The sequence below is a fragment of the Phoca vitulina genome, unplaced genomic scaffold (genome assembly GCF_004348235.1).
Source record: "Phoca vitulina isolate PV1807 unplaced genomic scaffold, GSC_HSeal_1.0 scaffold54, whole genome shotgun sequence".
NCBI classification, from domain to species: Eukaryota; Metazoa; Chordata; class Mammalia; order Carnivora; family Phocidae; genus Phoca; species Phoca vitulina.
In genome coordinates this window covers 9,209,066-9,229,499 of record NW_022589757.1, presented here as the reverse complement: position 1 = coordinate 9,229,499, position 20,434 = coordinate 9,209,066, and the positions used below count along the sequence as shown (strand labels likewise).

Genomic DNA, 20,434 nt, shown 5'->3' with positions numbered 1-20,434 from the left:
CCGGGTGCTTAGATCCTGGGCTTCTAGTGTCTTTTTATTGGCAGATGAATGAAACTTAAGACACGAGAGCTGAGGGAGGAAAGGTCTGGCATTCCCCCACCCCAAGGTTAAATCTTGCCCGGGCCTTGGCAGCTCAGCCAGTCTCTCGTGAGCAGTCTGAATAAACTCCGGAGGGATGGTGACTAAGAGCGGGAGAGAGTGAGTATGTGAAACAGCGCATTCCTTTCGGCGGGTACTAGGCCCTCAGGGAGGAACACCGAGCCGACCGGAGCGTGCGCCCAAGGCGCTCCGCCTGACCGGCGCGCACCGCCGCGACAAACGCGGCTCCGCAACTGGAGTCCTCCATGTCTTCAGCCCAAGCCCTGCAGGTCGGCGGACGTCAGCGGACTCGCGCTCAGCCCGCGCCCATTCGCATCCTCTGAGTCAGCGACCAATGGGAGAGAAGCCAAATTCTAGGCGTCCGCTGCGATTGGCTGCGCGCCCGGGGGCGGTGGCGGGGGGGCGGTCCTGGGGGGGGTGGGTCTCGCATTCGGGCGGTAACACGCGAGGCGTCCGCAGCAGGGGAAAACTGGAGGGCTGCCCGCGGAGGCGGCAGTTAGCCCTGCGCGACCTGGCTCAGCTGCGAAGGGCGCCGCCTGCGATTCCACGTTTCCGCGCCGCGGCAGCGCTACAACCTCACTGAGGCGGGCGGAGGAGGAGAGGGAGAGGAGAGGGGCCGGGCCGGGTCCCCGCCCTCCGCATCCCGAATGGATGTGCCCGGCCCGGGGTCCCGGCGGGCGGCGGCGGCGGCTGCCACCGTGCTCCGGCGCACGGCCCGCGTGCCCCGCGAATGCTGGTTCTTACCCACTGCGCTGCTGTGCGCCTACGGCTTCTTCGCCAGCCTCAGGCCGTCCGAGCCCTTCCTGACCCCCTACTTGCTGGGGCCCGACAAGAACCTGACGGAGAGGGAGGTAGGCGCGGAGGCGCCCCGGCGGCGGGCGCGGCGGACAGCGGGCGCTGGGGAGGCGGTTCAGGAGAGGAGCAAGTGAAAAGGGCGCTCGAGCCTCCGGACGCTTTCTGGGCAGGGAGCTCTGCCTTTTCGCAGTCGGAAGGCGGCTCGGTGCTGGCGCTGCACTACTCTGTGCAGGTTTTCGGGCGTCTGTTGGCTGTATGGGGCATGTCTTCTGTGAAGGGTTCGGAACACGCGTCAGGAGCCCCAGCACGCGTGCGCTTCAGGCGGAGTGCCGATGCTGCTGCCCTGCACTGTGCTCGGATTGGTCCAGCAGTTCCGGCTGGGCGGCGGGAGGGGGCGCAGCGGGGTATTTGGAGAAAAAAGTGAAAACGGCAAGTTGTACTTTGGGCGTGGGAAAGGGTTAGTAAATGTTTGTTGACTGAAAGGGAACCAGGTGCTAAGTAACCCCTGCTTTTTGAAAGAATCTTCCCTCTCCCCGCTGCTCCCTCTTTCTTCCCATACCTTACTTTGTTTACCTTCGACAGGATGGATGTACTCAAATAAGGACAGAACAGAACAACAAACAAAAATCCATCATCTTAATTTGTTTTGATTATTAATTAGGTGAGGCTTGGTTCAAGGACTTGCTGTCCCCCCTCATGCCCTACCTCCTGGGATAAAAGCAGATACTGAGATGGTATCACATAATTGGCACTTAATTGTAGTTTTTCTTGCATGGTGAATTGTTGCTTCACAGATGTTAGTTTTGCTTCTCAGCTACAGGCGTGAAACCGGAGGTCTGGTATTCCTTTCTAGAACACTACAAAGGGTGAAAGCTGAGTGGGCGCTGAATAGCTGTTTTTTCATATGCCTACCTTTCCTCCCTTCCCTTCCCTCCCATTTAAACTTTACTCTTCTTCCTGTGGTTAGTAATCACCTCTTTGAGTAGCAACTCACTATCCCTGCGAAACAGGTCAGAGCAGGATATAATTACTCACAGTCCAGTTTGTTGGTGCTTTGCTGCTCCGTTTTCAAGGACACATAGCAGGGAATTGAAAGCCAGTGTTGAATCCTAGATGGAGGGCTTCATTTGAATTTCTTATATTGTCTTACTCCAGAAAATATCATTGGCTTTTACCCAACTTTAGATCTTCTATTTCTCGGTCTTAAGGACCACCCCGCAAAGCACAGTCACGTTACTCGTTACCTATTTGAATTTTAACACTGGTTACATTTTAACATTGTGAACAGAATGATTTTGCAAGAAGAAAATTATTGCAGTAAATATGAGAGAGTGATTCTGGAGACAGCCACTGACTCTGAGGTGCAGTCACTGAAGCAGAAATGATACTTCCTGAGCTGCTTACAATGAAAGTTTCATGGGAACTGCCATGTGATCTGCACAATGTGTGCACCTTGCTTGAGAGAGGGGCACACGGGGAGAAACATGCTCCCAACATTGGTATTTGAAAGTTGATCTGTTTTGTCATATGCCCTGGGCAGAGGAGTTGTTATGTCATGTGTCATCATGTGCCCTGTCTAATCAGAGAGCTTTCTAGGGTGAGTGCAATACGTTCAGTGGCATTGGAGTAGAACAAGGGTGCTAGACATGGTAAATATAAATATTTGCTGATTATGTAACAAACACATAGCACCATTTCTGTTATTGCAAATTGGAGGCGGGTGAGGGCAGAGTTTGAAAAGAAATCTGGTGGTCTAGAAAGGAGGTCATTTGTCTATGAGGACCTTGGACCTTGGCTGATACTGGTGTTCGTGCACAGTATGGCTCTGTTCACCCTCTCTGGAACCCTGGGTTTTTAAAATATCTAATAACTGAAATAAATAGAACAACTTGTTCTCCTTTCTGACCTAATGCTTGCTTTCACCAATGGACAGTTAATAAAAAATATTAACATGATTTTTAGGCAAAGTGACTGTCAGGTCATGGTCAGTGATGTTTGTGTTGAGATTTGTATTTACTTGTAAAACTTTAGAAGGACCAACTTAGATCGTCTTAAATGGAGCTATTGTTAACCAAGTCCAAAGGCAGAAGAAGGAAAAGGAGGACAGAATTTCCTCTATCTTTGCGCACTCAAAGGATTTTGAGATTTCAGGAAAAATGTTTACCCGTTTCAGGTACCAGTTTCTAAGGTTTTGTTTTGTTTTTTTTTAAGATTTTATTTACTTATTTGAGAGAGGGAGAGCACAAGCGGGTGGGGGGGTGGGAAGGGGCAGAGGTAGAGGGAGAAGCAGACTTCCCGCTGAGCAGCGAGCCCAATATGGGCTCGATCCCAGGACCCTATCATGACCTGAGCCGAAGGCAGACGCTTAGTCAGCTGAGCCACCTAGGCGTCCCCGGCACACACACTTTCTAAGTTTTAAAGAGGTTAAAAATGGGCTGTGTTCTAATAGATGAAGCCAAACTTTTAATAAAATAGAGCTCTGTATCTCCAACAGTTTTTTATTCATCTTTTTTAGCATGTGATTTGACAGACATTCACTACCTTTCTTTGATAAAAAAAAAAACAAAAAACTTTCTACCTATTCTGTCTGATATTCAGAGTCCTGCAGAATTTGGTTCTTACCTTCCTTAACAGCCTTATCTCCTGCTACATCTTTCCTCTCCTTGCATCTTCCACATGCCCACATGCCATCCACATCAATCTTCTAGTCATAAATCCAGCATATCCAGTCTCTCATCTACCAGTCTGTACTCAAAGTGTGATCTCTGCTTGGAATAAGCTTCCTGTACCCATCTGTGCATATGTTTGTTAGCCTCTAACTTTGTTCTCCTTCAAGGTCCACCTCAAAGAAGTAACCCCATATTTCCTGTCTCTCTTATCAATAACGTACGAATATATATTGCTCATTAGGTTCAGAACTCCTGAAGAACTGAGGATTTGTTTTATTTTATTTTTTGTAATCCGCACGGCTTAAAATATTGTGCAAATAAGAGTTTATTAACTAGTTGTTTAATTGAAACTGGATTCTAAAATAAAGTCTAAATCCGAATTAGAGCTTAAAATGAACATGTTTTCTCTTGACTTTCTGTATCTCAGAAGAAAGCACAAACAAGTTCTGATCCAAAGAATGGTGAAAGGCACCTTACGATAAAATCAATTCCCTTTGCTCACATGGCAGATTTTACCTGAGATAAGCAGGTATTGTCCAGGGTATGGACAATAAGAGTCTGTAATTTGTACATTTTTGCATGTGGGAAGTTTCCCTTCAGGATTAAAAGTATCTATTGAAGAAACATTTTTTTGGTGTAACAGTTTGTCCGTGGTGGCATTGAAAAAGAAAGGGTCTTTTGGAGACCCAGTGGCTGAGCTCTGGAGAATGTGTGGTCTTAATCTTCGTGAATGCACCTTAATACAGGTTGAAAAAGCTGCTGCCGGCATTAGAAGTAGCCCCGGAACATAGTAGATGATCAGCAACAGTTTTCTGATTGAAGAAATGAGGCATTTTAGTGTGGTGGATTCAGAATATCAACGTTCTGATCCTCCCTCTGCCAATGCTGGCTGTGATAACTTGGGGTAGCTTACTTAACCTTTCTGTAAGGTCAAGTTTCCTCAGTTTGTAAAACAGAGGTAATAAAAGCATCTACCTCTTAGGGTTATTGTTTGGATTAAATGAAGTAAGATAGGTGAGGCAATTAGCATAGTGTGTGGCGCTTCAGTAGACCTTTGCTATTATAATGCTGATAACACTGTGAGAGGGACATTCATCTTGGGTTGATCTCTCTCACAGGAGAAAAGTCAGGTTTCTCATGTAGAATGAGTTAAAGAGAACCCATCTCTTCCCCCCCCCCCCCCCCCGCCTTTAATTTTATTCCTACTTGGCATTGCAGGTCTGCCCAGGTTCCTTTTCCTCATCTTTGTTACCTTAATTGTGGTTTTGTGTTAGGAGTAGAATAAGACTCATAAGCACGTTAAGTTGATAATTAAAAGGAAGAGATTTCCATAACGAAAACCTAGCAGTTAATCATTTGGGGACAGCCGTTATTGAAGGGTATGGAACATGTGTAGGTACAGACAATATTGCTGGAGTGAAGAAGTCGAAGTCCTGAAGGGTGTGGTGGGAACAGGAGAACGTGAGGTGTGGAAGGAAGTGATGGAGAGTGTTTGTAAAGCAAAGGCATGGCGGCTAATGGTTTGTGGTGTTCTGTTGGGAAAACGTGAAGGTGAATAAACGTGTGGAGTTAGAGGAGGCAGTTTCACACTTAACTAGAGGAGACTGTCTATAAAACCAGAGGCAAAAAAAGAGTGGGGTGTCGTGAATGGAACACCACTGTGAAAAGTCACAGCTTTTATCTCAAAGTTATCTGTCCCTTTGGTTTTCTGCTGAGGTGTCGTAGACTGGTGGTGCCAGCCAACTGCACTTTGTTCCTCAGTCGCTAAAATTTACACACTTTTGAAATAACAGTCATTTCTACAGGTCACGATTATTCTTTTCATACCCATATTCAGGTGCAAGAAATTTCCTGATCGAGTGGAGATTGCTAAATGATTTATGCGAATACAAATTAGGCTAAAATTATGAAGGTGAGACTATTAGACCAATTACTTTTGATATCTGGCCAATCAAAAACAGAAATCAAGTCTGGAATATATTTCAGATTATGTTTTGCTTTTGTAGTTGTGCTCTGCACTAGCAAAAGATTTTACAATAACTGTTTACTTTATTGTTCCTCTAAACCCTGAACACAGTTAGCCCATTTTACATTTGGGTGAACTGAAGCATACATGAGAGTTAAAAAGAAAGTTGCCCCTGGCCTTAGATTGTCAGAATCTAGGATTAGACGCTCCATGGCCAATTATTTAGCCTGTTACCAAGACTGCCTTTCAGAAGGCACTTAAAAATCAGGGCCACTGATCTAGACTTTGAAATGATCATTTAAAAAACCAACTTAGATACATCCCCAGGACCTTGCCAGACATGGTAGGTATAAAAGAGGGGAGGGTCTCCTATAGTGATTGATACTGGAACAATGGGGATGGCAGGTCAGTTGAATTACTTCATTCATATTGTCCCAGAGGGTCTGTTTCAGCTTCAGTCCTCAAGTCTTGACCTCTAAATACAATGAGGGAGTGATTTGCCTGTATCCTCGCATTTAATCCTTGCAACAAGCAACCCTGTGGTGTAGGGTTTATGCTTCTTTTACCGGTAATGGAGACGAAACCTAAAGGGAACTTGTCGATAATCACACATCGAATGTTGGGGGTGAAATCCCAGTGGGGTCTGTATGGCAGAGAGCTTATTTTAGAGATTATTTCTACTTTCTTCCAATTTTAAAAATCCATTAAAAAGAAAAACTTCTATCCTTTTCATATTATAGACAAGCAAAAAGGACATCAAAGTTGCCTGTAATCCTATCATCCACAGATAATTATTCTGTCAAGACTAGGACAGAACTATCCTCTTTACCTGTTCCCCCCAAGCAATAAAACTTAAAATCAGAGAAACCTAATCAGACGGTAGGATCAAGGCTCCCTATTCTGTGGCTAGAAGGGAGAATCGATGATGATTCCCAAACACTTAAACCTGTTTCCAAAACAGTAATTGAGCCAAGTACCCTGCACACAGCTTGCTGGTTGCTACGCTGTGCAGGTCGGCGTTGGACAGCGAGTCAGCCCTCAGGAGTCTGCCCTCTAAGGCAGTGGTCCTCAGCTCTGGCTCGGACAAAAGTCTCCTGGGAGGTTGTTGGCTAGGCATCCGCATTTTTTAAAGCTCCATGGGAGATGTGCAACCTCGGTTAGGAAGCAGTGCTGCGCGGGACCTGGGGGGACGGGCACACACAAAGGTCAGGGGAGCTCCGAGGGTTGCTCCACGAACACTGTCAGCTCAGCAAAGTCTGCCGGGACGAGGACGGCTTCCAGCTAGGCCTTGATGAAGGGGGAGGATTTTCAGAAAAAGATGATGGGGTGAAAATGGGAAAGTATATGCCAAACAATTATCAGAATTGTTGAGATCTCTTTGGTTGATAAGGATGATTTATTAGAGGTATTGGTAGGTTGTTTTATAAGAATAAATTGTTACGAATATTCCAGGTCTGTTGATACCACTAATGGGTTTTAAATTTTCTTTTTCTTTTAGGTCTTAAATGAAATTTATCCAGTATGGACTTACTCTTACCTGGTGCTGCTATTCCCTGTGTTCCTTGCCACAGACTACCTCCGTTATAAGCCTGTCGTTCTGCTGCAGGGACTCAGCCTTATTGTTACATGGTTCATGCTGCTCTACGCCCAAGGACTGCTGGCCATTCAGTTCTTAGAATTCTTCTATGGCATCGCCACAGCCACTGAAATTGCCTATTACTCCTATATCTACAGCGTGGTAGACCTCAACATGTACCAGAAAGTCACAAGTTACTGTCGGAGTGCCACCTTGGTGGGCTTTACTGTGGGCTCTGTCCTGGGGCAAATCCTCGTCTCCGTGGCAGGCTGGTCCCTGTTCAGTCTGAATGTCATCTCTCTTACCTGTGTTTCTGTGGCTTTTGCTGTGGCCTGGTTTCTGCCTATGCCACAGAAGAGCCTTTTCTTTCACCATGTTCCTTCCACTTGCCAGAGAATGAATGGCATCAAGGCACAAAATGGCGGCATTGTAACCAACACCTCAGCTTCTAACCACCTTCCTGGGTGGGAGGACATTGAGTCAAAAATCCCTCTAAATAAGGAGGAGCCGGTAAGTTTAGCCTTAAATGTCTTGTGGTTGCTAGAGCAGTGGTGACAAAACAGACAGGACACACCCCCTCTTTCTAGACCTTGTACTCATCTGGATTCAGGTTTTTATCCGGAGTTGGTCCATTGGTTCATTCATTGATTAAAGGTAAGGCTGATTTATATAAGGGATGACAAATATATTTGGAGTGAATGACCTCCAGAGTCAGACTACACAACATTATATTTCTTGTGTCAGAGATGTCTTCCTATCCCCAGTACTTGGTATATAAAGAAAACACTCAGAAAATATTGCTAAATGAATAGATGAAATGATTCCAATAAATGATGAATATCTACTTCTAGTTTTCTAGTTTTCTAGAATTGAAACCCGAAGTATTTAAGGTTAGAAACTTAACTTCCTCTTCTGTGCTGGAGATGATATCTATATTTTCAATTGACACTTCCCCACAGTGGGATAGTAATGAATAATACAGAGGAAGATAATCACAAGAGGAAAATTTAAGATGATGATGGAATACATATTAAAAGTGTGACTATGAAATTGTCTCTTAGGTATGGCATTAGAATAATCCATCCATATGTTCTGGCTAGCCAGGAAGATTAATTGCTTCCCCCAATCATTCACCTTTCTCTGTAAAAGCTTTTTATCTTTCCAACAGGTTATAAGCTGTGAGGGGCAAGGTTCATTCCAACCATACTGAATTAGTCTTTGCTTTCGTGGGGCATGTTTGGAAATAACCTGTTAACATTCTCACTCTGCTGGTGGGCTCTGTCAGTCATAAAACTGAGCTCTATAAGCCTTGTAGTCTGAATGAGAGTAGAGGACCCACATGAGTGGTTTTCGGCTCCCCACCTGGAGTTAACTCAAATTGTTTCCATGTGGCATCTAATTACTCTCTGATGCCTACCCCCGCTCTTCACTTGTGGTTACTAGTTGAAACTTAGATTATCATCCCAAAGAGCTTGAGCCTAGGTGACTCTGGTCATGAAACTCACTTTGATTACTAGGGCACCTGGAGCAGCATCAATCAAATTCCCAGGATTAAGTAGGAATGCAATGCTGATTCCTTCATAGTTTGTTCAGTGATGTTGGCAAGTCAACAAAGGGTTGATGGAGGAGGGAAAGAGTTATAATCATTTGATCTTATGTAGTAGAGAAAAAGAATAAGGACCCTTTTAAAATTCTGTTTCAAATGTGTTAAAATGACTAGCTAAAATTAATATGTATATACATATGCATAATACCTATCTATATCTATATATATATTTTAAATATTAACATTGGCCATACTTCTAAAGATTTGTATAGACCAGTAAATTTTAAACGATTTTGAACATGAGTAAGAAACATGGTAAGAAACACATCTTACATAGGAACAAGTTCCACTTGTAGGTGTGTATATATTTTCTATATAACTGAAGCAGAGGTTTTACAGCACAATACTTTATCAATAGTTTGATGAATTCATTTGTTTGGTAAAAACTTTACAGTTTTATTTTAGGTTTAATTTTTTAACTTAAATTTAACATATCGTATATTATTTGTTTTATTCATTTCATTTTTTACAATGCAGATCACTGCCCACTACATTGATTTTATTACCTGTTAATGAGTTGTAACTGACCATTTTAAAAACTCTGTCTTAGACCAGCTTGACATTTGCTGTTTATACATATGCAAAATGTCAGTACTTGACATGCTGAAGAATTATGAAATTTTAGAGTTTGAAGTGATTCTAACCACAGGCCATAGGACTGTCAGAATATCTTAAAGTTACAAGGGACTTTAGATGCCATCAACCTTCTCATTTTAGAGATAAGGATTGGGAACAGGGATTAGTGGCTTGTGCAGAATTGCGCTGATAGACTCTGTAACATCATTAAAGAGCATATATGAGATCCACTTTGATCTGTACTTTGGCTGCATAAAGCCTTTCACTGGGGCGACAACATGGTCAGAACCATCATGTTGGCTACAGTGTGGTAAAAGTTAGAAGAAAGGAGGCGCCTGGGTGGCTCAGTTGTTAAGCGTCTGCCTTCGGCTCAGGTCATGATCCCAGGGTCCTGGGATCGAGCCCCGCATCGGACTCCCTGCTCAGCAGGAAGCCTGTTTCTCCCTCTCCCACTCCCCCTGCTTGTGTTCCCTCTCTCGCTGTGTCTCTCTCTGTCAAATAAATAAAATCTTTAAAAAAAAAAGTTAGAAGCAAGTCAGTTCCATCATATCCTTGGCAGCTGTATAGGGCTAAAATAGTGCTGTTTCTCTTGACAAGCTTGAAGGAAGTCAGAATATGGATATTGGGGATTGCCACGCCATATTAAGTTGACAAAGCCCATAACCGAACTGTAAATCATAATTGTGGTAAATATAGTAAAGAAGAGTAGGTAGGTGGGTGGGTAGTTTGATCTTGACTTTATGGAAAGGGAAAATGAAGTAGGAGTCAAAGTGACAGCCCCGTCCACAAGTTACCTTACAGTATTTGTGAGTTCTTTTCAGAATGAGCCTATTGCTATGGGGCAGAGTGTGTCGACATCCCAGCAAGGTCAGGTGTTCTCTTTCCTAAATAGGAAACGGGATTCCTTCTGTGCTTGGCCTATAATTGGACCTGGTTTATTTTCAATTGCTCATCCATTAGAAATGATAGAAATTAAGCCACTTCTTTAGCACAGGGCCTGACACACAATTAATACTTAATAAACAATACCTGTTAGCTATACTTTTATTTGTAGACTGATACCCTTTACGATGAGTAAGCATTCTTTTTGTATGTGCGTGTTTGAGTGTAGCAACATTAATGTTTCCACTTTGTACTTACTATAATTTCTAGCAGCACACCATAGTGGATTTTGAAGATCAAACCAGCATTCTAGTACTTACCAGCAGGGTGATCTTGGGCAAGTTACTTAATTCTTTGAGACTTTAGTTTCTTTCTCATTCTTCTGTCTACCTCACAGGGTTATTTCGAGTGTTAAATTTAGAGGCAATGTAAGGGTCTCAAGTGAGTATTTGTAGTGGGTAATCAATATATATTCATTTCTGTTATCATCTTTATCATTAGACATGAGTAATCAAGAACAGCTTTGTGCCTTCACTGCAGATAGTTATTGTGAGGCTGCAAATAATCTTTCACTTTGAATTGGTTCCCCTTGGTCTTCTGAACTTTATGAAAGATGTCACTAGAATCCGGTACTAATTCTACCACTAATTCTTTAACTGAGGCTACTCTTAAACGTAGAATGTTAAACCAGATGATCACTAAACTTTCCTTAGCTCTAGAATACTGAGTTTTACAAGCTGATTGATCTGAAGGTACATTTTTCTTCAGATTGCCAGGCATGACACAAACACCTTGTCCTTTCCTGTCCAGTCACCCGTATAGTTAGGAACACATAATATCATAGAAGTGGTTTAATTGCAGTCACCTGCCCTTGACTTAAATCTTCACAGTTTAGGCATTAAACCCTACTTATCTTATCTCTCACCCCCACATAGTTTCCTATGGTATATAGAAGAAAATCCAAAACTCGCATTGTGGCCTTGAGACCCCCTACAATCTGGCCTTATTTCGCGGGTCTGCTCCACATGGACCTGGCTGAAACACATCAAACTTATTCCCACTTCGGAACTTCAGCCCGAAGATTCTCAGTCAGGACTGCCCTTCATTCAGATTTTCATGGCTGGTTCCGTATTTCACTCAGGTATCAACTCAGACATGAGCTTTTCAGAAAGCCTTTCGACACTCTCATTGTCCTTCCTTTTCTCTACCACGGTCCCTTGCCAGCCCGTTGCCTGCTTTCTTACTTCATAGTATCATTCCTACTGTAAACTCTCTCATGTGTGTGTGTTTATCATCTATCTCCCTTACCAAAATGTCAGTTTACTGAGGGCAGGGACTTTTCTGCTGTATTCCCAGAATCTATCGCCAAACACGCAGTATGGGCACTCGTAAATATTCGTTGATTGTATCAGTGGGTCATGATAGAGTACAAAGGAAATCAGCATTTAGTGAGCACTTGCTACATACTGAGTAACACCCATTTAGGTCTTCCAAAAGCCTGTTGAAATAAACATTAATTTCCATTTTATAGTAAAAAGCCTAAGATTTAGAAATTTTTTCCATCTGCGTGTAGGCAGGTATACTCCTGCTGTTCTTTATCATCATTATCGCCTCAGCTCCCATTTATTTTGACCTGGGTACTTGGATACTGTGCTAAGAATCTTAGATTCATTAGCTTGTTTAATCCTTATAAAAACTCTGTGATGTAGGTATCACTGTCCCCCTTGTACAGTTGAAGGAATGGAAGCTTATATCAGATAACTCACCCAAAGGCACATAGAAAGTAGCACGGTCAAAATTCAAACCCAGATCCAGTTGACTTCAGAAACCACTGTATTAGAGACTCCTGTTCCTTGGTGAAGAGAAATAATTTTTCCAAGGTTTTTGTTGTTGTTGTTGTTTTGTTTATAGAGTCAGAACCCTTTCTTGAAGTGAAATCTGAAGCTAGATGCCCATTGTGATAAATGAGTAGGAGTTGAGTTTAGGGATGGTGTGAGTAGGCATCTGTGGAGCATTGCTTGGTTCTCATTCCACTGAGATTATCCTCGCATTTTAGGGAGAAAATGGCCTTTATTTACTTAATTTCAAGAGTCACTATAGATACAATATATAGCTAATAAATATATCATCTTAATAGGAAAAAATCTGATTTTATAAAAAGATTTATACTTCATTTTTTAATTAAACAGTAAAAGAAAACTACATAAAAAGAAGTCAGAATCATCTGATCTGCTAGCACCACAATAGTAGATTGTATTAATAAACTATTAATAGTTTAGTGACCTTCCTAAACATCTCTTTTCATATATACATAAGTATGTATTCATAAGTATACATTTTATAGTACATGAAATTATAGTCTACATGGAGTTTCATAACTGCATGGGGTTTTTTGCTCCGTGGTATGTGATACTTATCTTCCTATGTCTTTTCATGTCAAAATAGCTTTCAGAATCTAAAGAAATGAAATGGTAATGGTGACAGTGACTGGTGGGAGGTCTGTGTTGGGACAGTGGGCCCCCTTTCCCTCTAGGCTGGCCCCAAGCACAAAGCCAGAATTGTATAGAGACTCACATGAAGGACATAGTCTGCCTTTTCCTTGTCACAAACCATTCCCTCTGGATATCTCCAGTCACACCCCGGCCAATGAATGTGTCTGAGTTGGGATGAGGGGAGAGAGTGTGTAGCCATACATGGTTGTGCCCTTCCCTGTTATAGCTTAGTGCCCTTGAACTTCAGATAAGTGTACTCTCCCCAAAACAGTAGCCAAAGACAGGTCAACTCTTTTTTTTTTTTGGAAGATTTTTATTTATTTATTTGACAGAGACAAGAGAGGGAACACAAGCAGGGGGAGTGGGACAGGGAGAAGCAGGCTTCCCGCGAGCAGGGAGCCCGATGCGGGGCTCAATCCCAGGACCCGGGATCATGACCTGAGCCGAAGGCAGATGCTTGACTGAGCCACCCAGGCGCCCCAGACAGGTCAACTCTTAACCGGTGGTTAATGCCCTACTTTCCGGTTTAGGAATGAGGGCTCAGTGAGATACCAGGCCAAGGCAAGAATGACTGATCTGGGAGCAGAGTAAGTGTACAACAGGCCGGAGCAGGAGAGAGAGTGTCCTAGAAGCATTTTATGTTTGGTGAGAACTTCACTGTTGCTAAATTGCAAACCTGCCTCAATAGTACCAATTCTTCCCTGATCCATATTTTGTTTTTGTCTTTTTTTCTTGAAACCAAATGTACATTATTTGTTCCCATCACTTAAGTCTCACTCTGTATGTTTTTACTGTGTTTCGGATAATGGAATATCAACAGCTGAGGAGATAATGATAGTCTCCTTTTCGTCATGAAAATGTTTGTTGTTCGTAGCAAGAGTTAGTACTGGGATTGTGTCCCTCAGAAGCACTTAATAAAAGAAGCAAACTTACGCTCGGAAATTTTTCCATCCTAGCCATTGTTTTGGCTACAAACTAGTCCCCCTCTGTGCACAGCAGGGCTGAGAAATGCATGGTATTGTAACTTGGCCTTGCAAACACCCAACTATACCTACTCAAAGGTTGTGGTCACATCTGGAGGTTCTCATGCCCTGCAAGAGCTGGTGTTTGAGATAGACTTTGGGAGTCAGATAAGATTTGAATAGAAGAATAGTGAAGAACATTCTAGGCAAAGGAAATAGAACAAAAGCATAGCAGAAGGTACTGTTAGAGGCCATTTTAGGGTTATTAATTGGCCTAATTTCAATGTTGCTGTGCCTCAGGGAATAGGGAGGCCTGAAAAGAGGGAAATAGAGGGAGAGTGGCCAGTCGGTAGGGCAGACAGAACACACACATTTACTGATTAAGTTGGCCGTCTTATGTGGGTACCGTTCATGGCACCCCAAAACAATTACAGTAGTAACATCAGAGATCACTGATCACAGATCACTATAAAAAATACAATAATGAAAAAGTTTGAAATATTGTGAGAATTATCAAAATGTGACAGAAAGACACGATGTGACAAACACTGTGGGAAACCTGGCTCTTGATAGACTTGCTCGACACAGAGTTGCCATAAACCTTCCATTAGTTAAAAACACATATTTGCAAAGTGCAGTAAAGAGAAGCACAATAAAATGGAGTATGCCTCTATGCTGTTTGTATGCATAAAAATAAATAAGCAGTTGGTTTTCACAAGGACAAAGAAAAATGTGTGTCAAATAGAACATGAAGTCTCTAACAGTTGTTTTCTGTGGTTGCCTTCCTAGTATTTGAGCTTTCTTCCCCTTTTCCTCTGTAGGAACCCAAGCCAGACCGTCTCCTTGTGCTGAAGGTCCTGTGGAATGACTTCTTGATGTGCTACTCCTCTCGCCCTCTGCTCTGCTGGTCTGTGTGGTGGGCCCTCTCCACCTGTGGCTATTTCCAGGTGGTGAACTACACACAGGGCCTGTGGGAGAAGGTGATGCCCTCTCGCAATGATGCTGTCTACAATGGTGGTGTGGAGGCCGTGTCCACCCTCCTGGGTAAGCAGGGCGGGGCAGTGGTTCTCCCTCTGGTGGTTTGGTCAACATTAATCAGATTTCCCCTCCCCTCCTAAATTTGAAGTGACCCCAAGGAATGGTTTCTTTATTTTGAGTTCTGATTTTGTAATTTAGGAAGAAATTTAGCAGCGCTCAAGTCGTGGATGAGCATGATTAACAAACTTGAATTCTTTATGTCCTTTAGGGAAGCCTTAATGTAAATGATTTTCAAAATTGTCTTCTTATTCAGGTTTCCATTATCTCTGTATTTATAAGGTGCTTTTGCCACTTGATGTGAAACTTTGAATGGCAATATACAGTAGTTTATAGCAATGGCTACTATATGTTGCGTGTTAATATGCAGTAAATGCTATTCTAAGGACTTACGTGTATTAACTCAGTCCCCACAAAATGCCTGAGACACGTACAGTTGCTATCCGTATTTTATAGTTAAGGAAACACGGACGGATAGGTTGATAACCTGCCCAAGATCAGATAGATGGTAAGTAGTAAAGTCAGGATTTGAACTCAGAGCCTGTGTCCTTGACCATTGTATTCTATCGCCCCTTTCTAATTTGTTGACCTACTTCTTAAGATTTTTAGAAGAGATCCCATGATCTCTATAAACACTAATAACTGTGTCTGGCACTTAGAAAGCACTCTGCACATTTTAGCTATCATTATCAGCCTCGTCATGTTACCAAAGAGCAGAGATGCCCTTTTGCCATGTTCTAAACAGCTCCTCAGTTAGGAGGGGGGGTGATCCCTCCAGCCACATTGTTGAGCTGGAAGCAGTGGCTGTTTTTGACTCCTGCCTTGCCCCAGCCTCAGTGGCTTTTCCTCAGCAACTTCCCTGGGTCTGTGTCCTCCTTTTCCATCTCATTATCAGTTGCTCTCATTCAGTCTCTCCTTGTCTCTCAGTGTCGCTCCATGTTATTTATTCCATCAAGTCCAAAATTCTCTGCCTGACTTTCAAGGCACTCCCTAATCTTGAGCTACCGTATTTATAAGTTGCAGGTTTTAAAAATTTAATAATCTAAGCTGAATTTTTAATTCATTAAAAGAGCACTTGTTTAGCAAGGTAACTGGATCGGTTTTCTCTGTTTTGTTTTGTAGGTGCTGTTGCCGTGTTTGCAGTGGGTTACATAAAAATATCCTGGTCAACGTGGGGGGAGATGACGCTGTCTCTGTTTTCCCTGCTGATTGCTGCCTCCGTGTATATCATGGATACTGTGTGCAACATCTGGGTGTGCTACACATCCTATGTGGTCTTCAGAATCATCTACATGTTACTCATCACTATAGCAACGTATGTATTTTGAGTCAAAGAAGCATTCGGAAAAGTTGTGACAGGATAAACTTTTTTGGTTTCTTTACAAACCAATTGAAATTTCTAGTTAAAAGAGGCAAACAGGAGGAAGCATTGTATTATATGTTTTTCTCCTGAGGAAGCGCTTAGGTAAGGCTCATTTATTTCCTTGTTCGTATATTCCTACTCTGTTCGGAAGTTTGCATGAGCTTTACACCGCTTAGCAACAACATGCTTTTCACCTGGTTGGCAAGGGAAGTGACAGTAGAAAGAAGGGGCTACTCTTCACAACTGAAGTAGAAATCTTAACCACCTCGGAAGTGATTGTTATCTATTCATTCTTCTTTTGTGGATTGTTTTAAGTTTTCAGATTGCTGCTAACCTCAGCATGGAGCGCTATGCCCTGGTGTTTGGTGTGAACACCTTCAGTGCTCTGGCCCTGCAGACACTGCTCACCCTCATTGTGGTGGATTCCAGTGGCCTTGGCTTAGACATCACCACTCAGGTAAGATTTCTGTTTCGACACTCAAAGATGTTATCACTCGATCAGGGTGACCAAGTGGATCTTCATGAAAGCAAATTCAAACAGTGTAGACACATATAAAATAAAAAGTAGAAGTGTTCCCTCCTTCCTTTAGTCAACCCCCATCCTTAGTTCTTTTCTCCCTGGAGGATGTTGGGACCATCATCTTTTTGATGGGGACCTAGAACATTTCTGAGCTGAACATTACTAAACAGCCCGGTAGAGCCAAGAAGTAATGTTGGTTCCTTCCAGGCCGAGCTTTTCTGCTTCCTCATCCAGTATTTCCTTCCATTTTTAATTCTGTGCGTGGAACACTGTATCCCGTGTTTGAGATGCTCTGCTCCGTCTCACAGTACTGTATGTCTCCTCCCTTCTTTATCGAAAATACCACCCACCCAAATACCAGGGTAGTGACTTGCTGCTGCTGAATAGCATGGAGATTCTTAACAAGTGACCCCTCGAGGAGACAGCTGCACACTGTGACATTGTGGATACTTGTGTTCATTCAGGAAGCGTACTGCCGTATATGCTTCGTGCGTTGTGAGTTCGTAGGTGGGGCTTGCTCTGTACTCTGGCAAAATGGGCAATTGAATCAAAAAGTGCCTACCCCACCCCCATCCCAGCCTAGATGACTCCCTCCATACTTAGATATTAGTTTTCTTACTATACAAAGGCCCAACATGGTAGCAGTAATTAACTTTGTTTTTACTAAAGAGATCTAACAGAGATGATAATCATAGTAGCTGATGGGCACCGAGTGCTTTCTGTGTGCCAGGTACTCTGTATAGCGTTTTGCAAGGTTGTCGTCAGGCTTGGACATCAAGAGAATGAGTCCGAGAGATGTTACGTAATGTAAAGTGTTGTTTAAGGTCGCACGGTCAATAATGATGTGGCAAAGCTGGGATTTAAACCAGCTTCTAACTCTAAAGCCTAATCATCCCTCACTGGATCATACTGCCTCAAAAAGGTGGGTGGGGGGAGCAGAGGAGTGGGAGCTTATTACTTTCTGTATGTTCCCCAATTACTACCAGCAGTGAAAACCTTGAGAAGACTTCTCAAGGGTTAGGTGCTTAGATTTGGAATGGAGGGTAGGAGAGAAACTAAGTGCTTATCATCCTGCTATAGAAATAGTGGGTTTAAAAATTAATAATTCTCGAATTGTGTAGGCTCTGCTCAAACTCTTAACTGCCATAATTAATCAACAGGTTTCCTATGGGAACAATGTATCCAAATTTTAAAGAACCTGGCTCGAAGACTTACAGTGGCACCCGTATGGCACTCATGAGCCAGCTGATAGTTATTTCATAAGTTCTTTTAAGAAGATGATGATCATGATGAAGATGTTGATAAACTATATAGTCACATTCAAATATTAGCCTAGAGAAGATGCGTATGAAAAGTAAAAGGTAATCCCGTAATGGAATATAGTTGACTTTCTACTGCCCTCCTCTGGGGAAGAACAGAAGTTCTTTATCTTCAGAATTTGGCCTGCTAGTCACACTTAACCTACCAACTTGGGGGTAAGAGACCATGATTCATTTGTAACAATAACAGCAACAAAAATAAGAAAAAAAAAACAAAACCCAGTAGTATTAGCAGCCTTAGCGTTGTGTGCTAATAAACACTTATATACATGATCTCATCACTTCCAAGCAACCCTGTAAAATAGGGAGTGTTGTGAGTTCCATTTTGTAAATGAAGTCGAGGCTCAGAGATGAAGTATCTCAGTGAGGGTCACACAGCTAGTAAGGGATGGAGTCAGGAGCCGCACTGAGGCGGTCAGGCTTTCGTCCCCTCATGCTGTGCTACCTCGTTTTATTGTCAGCACCTGGCAGGTTGTGTAAGCGTACAGTGTTTTGTGAAGGCTTCCTGAGAAACTGAATATACCTTTAATTATAGGATATGTTCACATATATAAAATAAAACATCTCATCTTCTAATTGATAATTCTCTACATTACTTCTTTCCCCATCCCTTTTAGTTCCTGATCTACGCTGGGTATTTTGCACTCATCGCTGTGGTTTTCCTGGCTAATGGTACAGTTAGTATTATGAAGAAATGTAGAAAGCAAGAAGATGCAGAATTGAGTTCTCAAGTAACTACGTCATAATACACGGCTGATAAGCTGCTGCTTATGGCAAAAACTGCACAGCAACTGTGCCTGGATGTATTTAATGTTTTAATATGTAGACGTATATTTATGAATGTGCTTTTTAAGGCTTCAAAGCAGCCAACTGACTATACTCTGTGTTCCTAGAGTAACAATACTGTTTAGAGGAGCCAGAGGTGAAGTTTATCTCGTGGATTATTTGTGAAAGCTGTTTTAAGGATTACTTTGTTCTGCTTGAACTTGATTTTGAAAACCAAGTAATAAGAGCACTCAAGCACCACATGGCGTTTATACTTGATAGCAAGTGAGTATGGTGTTTCATAGGTCAAGTTACTTCCCTGTATCTGATCAGCCAGGGGCTTGGCCTGGTGGGACCAGGGCTTCCCAGGGGCCATGGGATATTACAGGTCAGAAGAGAAATAGGTTCTAACAGCACCTGCCTCTGTTCAACTTAATTCTTATTTCTGTGTTCATCATGTGCATTTGTGTTTCTACAGAAGAAAGTTGTTCTTATCACTGGCAATATTTGCTCTGGTTTGGTGTTCTGTTGTATTAGGAATGTGTGTCATTTCTAATTTTCAGTTATTTTTAAAAATTCATTGTATGAATGTTCTGTTTCCACCTTGACAATTTTGTATTTATGTAGATTATCTTTAGAAATACACTTTTGCTTTATTCATATGCTTCCCAGAGAAGCTCATTTAGTTAGAAAATAAGGCAAGTTTTGAGGCTTGCTAATAATCTAAATGAAGAGACCTAATCAGAACACTTACGGTATGTTTTGCCTGTCTTTTAGTCTTCAGTATGAAGGACTTTTAATTCTATGATGAAAAGTTAATATATGAGCTAAAGATACAACTAGCCCATATTGTATTCGTGTTCCCTTTTATTTCCAAAATAAAATGGAAGTCTTTTTTTTAATATCTTCATCCCTCTTCATAGCTTATATATTATTTGTCCTTCTTATCCAAGATATAGATGTCATTAGGAGTTAGATTTGTTGGATTATTAGAAGGCCTTTTCACAAACTGAGCCTCTTTTTAATTATTTCAGTGGGACAGGAACTAGGATAGACTTGATTCCTGCGTTTTGTACGTTAAATCTGCCTTTGTCTGTAAGGGTGGATCATCTTGGAATATCTGCTTAAAATAATAATTGCTAGTGATTTCATTTCCAAGGTACTGGAAAAATGTTATTATGTAAGCATCGAATTCTGTAATTAGTCAACCAAGTGGCTGCTAGTGTATGTGAGACATGAAAACCATTTTAAAGCCGACTTTGTTACCTTATCTTGAAAAAAAAAAAATCTAGGTTAACTTACTTAGAATAACACAGGTAAGCCGTGTGAATAATAGTATCAAGATTCCAAAGTTGACATATTCATTTAGTATAAGTGGGAACACAAGAAGTAAATGAAAGAGGATAAGTATAGGCCATTTTCCACTCACTTTCCTTTCTGATCAAGGCAAGAGCAGAACACTAAGGGAAGGAGAAGTGATGTCATAAAAGGACGGCCTCTAATTTTATAGTGTATCTTTTGTTTTGCTACGTAGGGAATTGTTTATTCAGAAACAGGTAGAAAAGTGGTGTTCGAGGGATTTTAATGTTTTTTAATAAAATGGGCTGTGGTACAATCAAAATCTTCCTGTTAGCAAAGCAATATTTCCCTGGAATTTAATTCAAAGTTCGTGATACACAACTGGAGCCTTTACTTATTTACGACAATAATAAGTTCATATCCTGGTGTGTGGCCATATTTACAGAATGCTGAGCCCAGTTTGTAAGTTGTACTGTATGCAGTTTTGCAAAAAAGTGAAAGTAATTTGTT

General features: G+C 42.1%; 1 protein-coding gene across 1 annotated transcript; it reads left to right on the top strand.

Annotated features, from left to right (window-relative positions):
• Window positions 1-528: 528 nt before the first annotated feature.
• SLC19A2 (solute carrier family 19 member 2) lies at window positions 529-20,396 on the top strand. The gene is made up of 6 exons (XM_032389435.1): window positions 529-950; window positions 7,028-7,615; window positions 14,445-14,667; window positions 15,781-15,973; window positions 16,337-16,478; window positions 18,478-20,396. The coding sequence occupies exons 1-6, from the start codon at window positions 747-749 to the stop codon at window positions 18,604-18,606; spliced, it is 1,479 nt and encodes a 492-aa protein (XP_032245326.1). The 5' UTR covers window positions 529-746; the 3' UTR covers window positions 18,607-20,396.
• The last annotated feature ends 38 nt before the right edge of the window (window positions 20,397-20,434 follow it).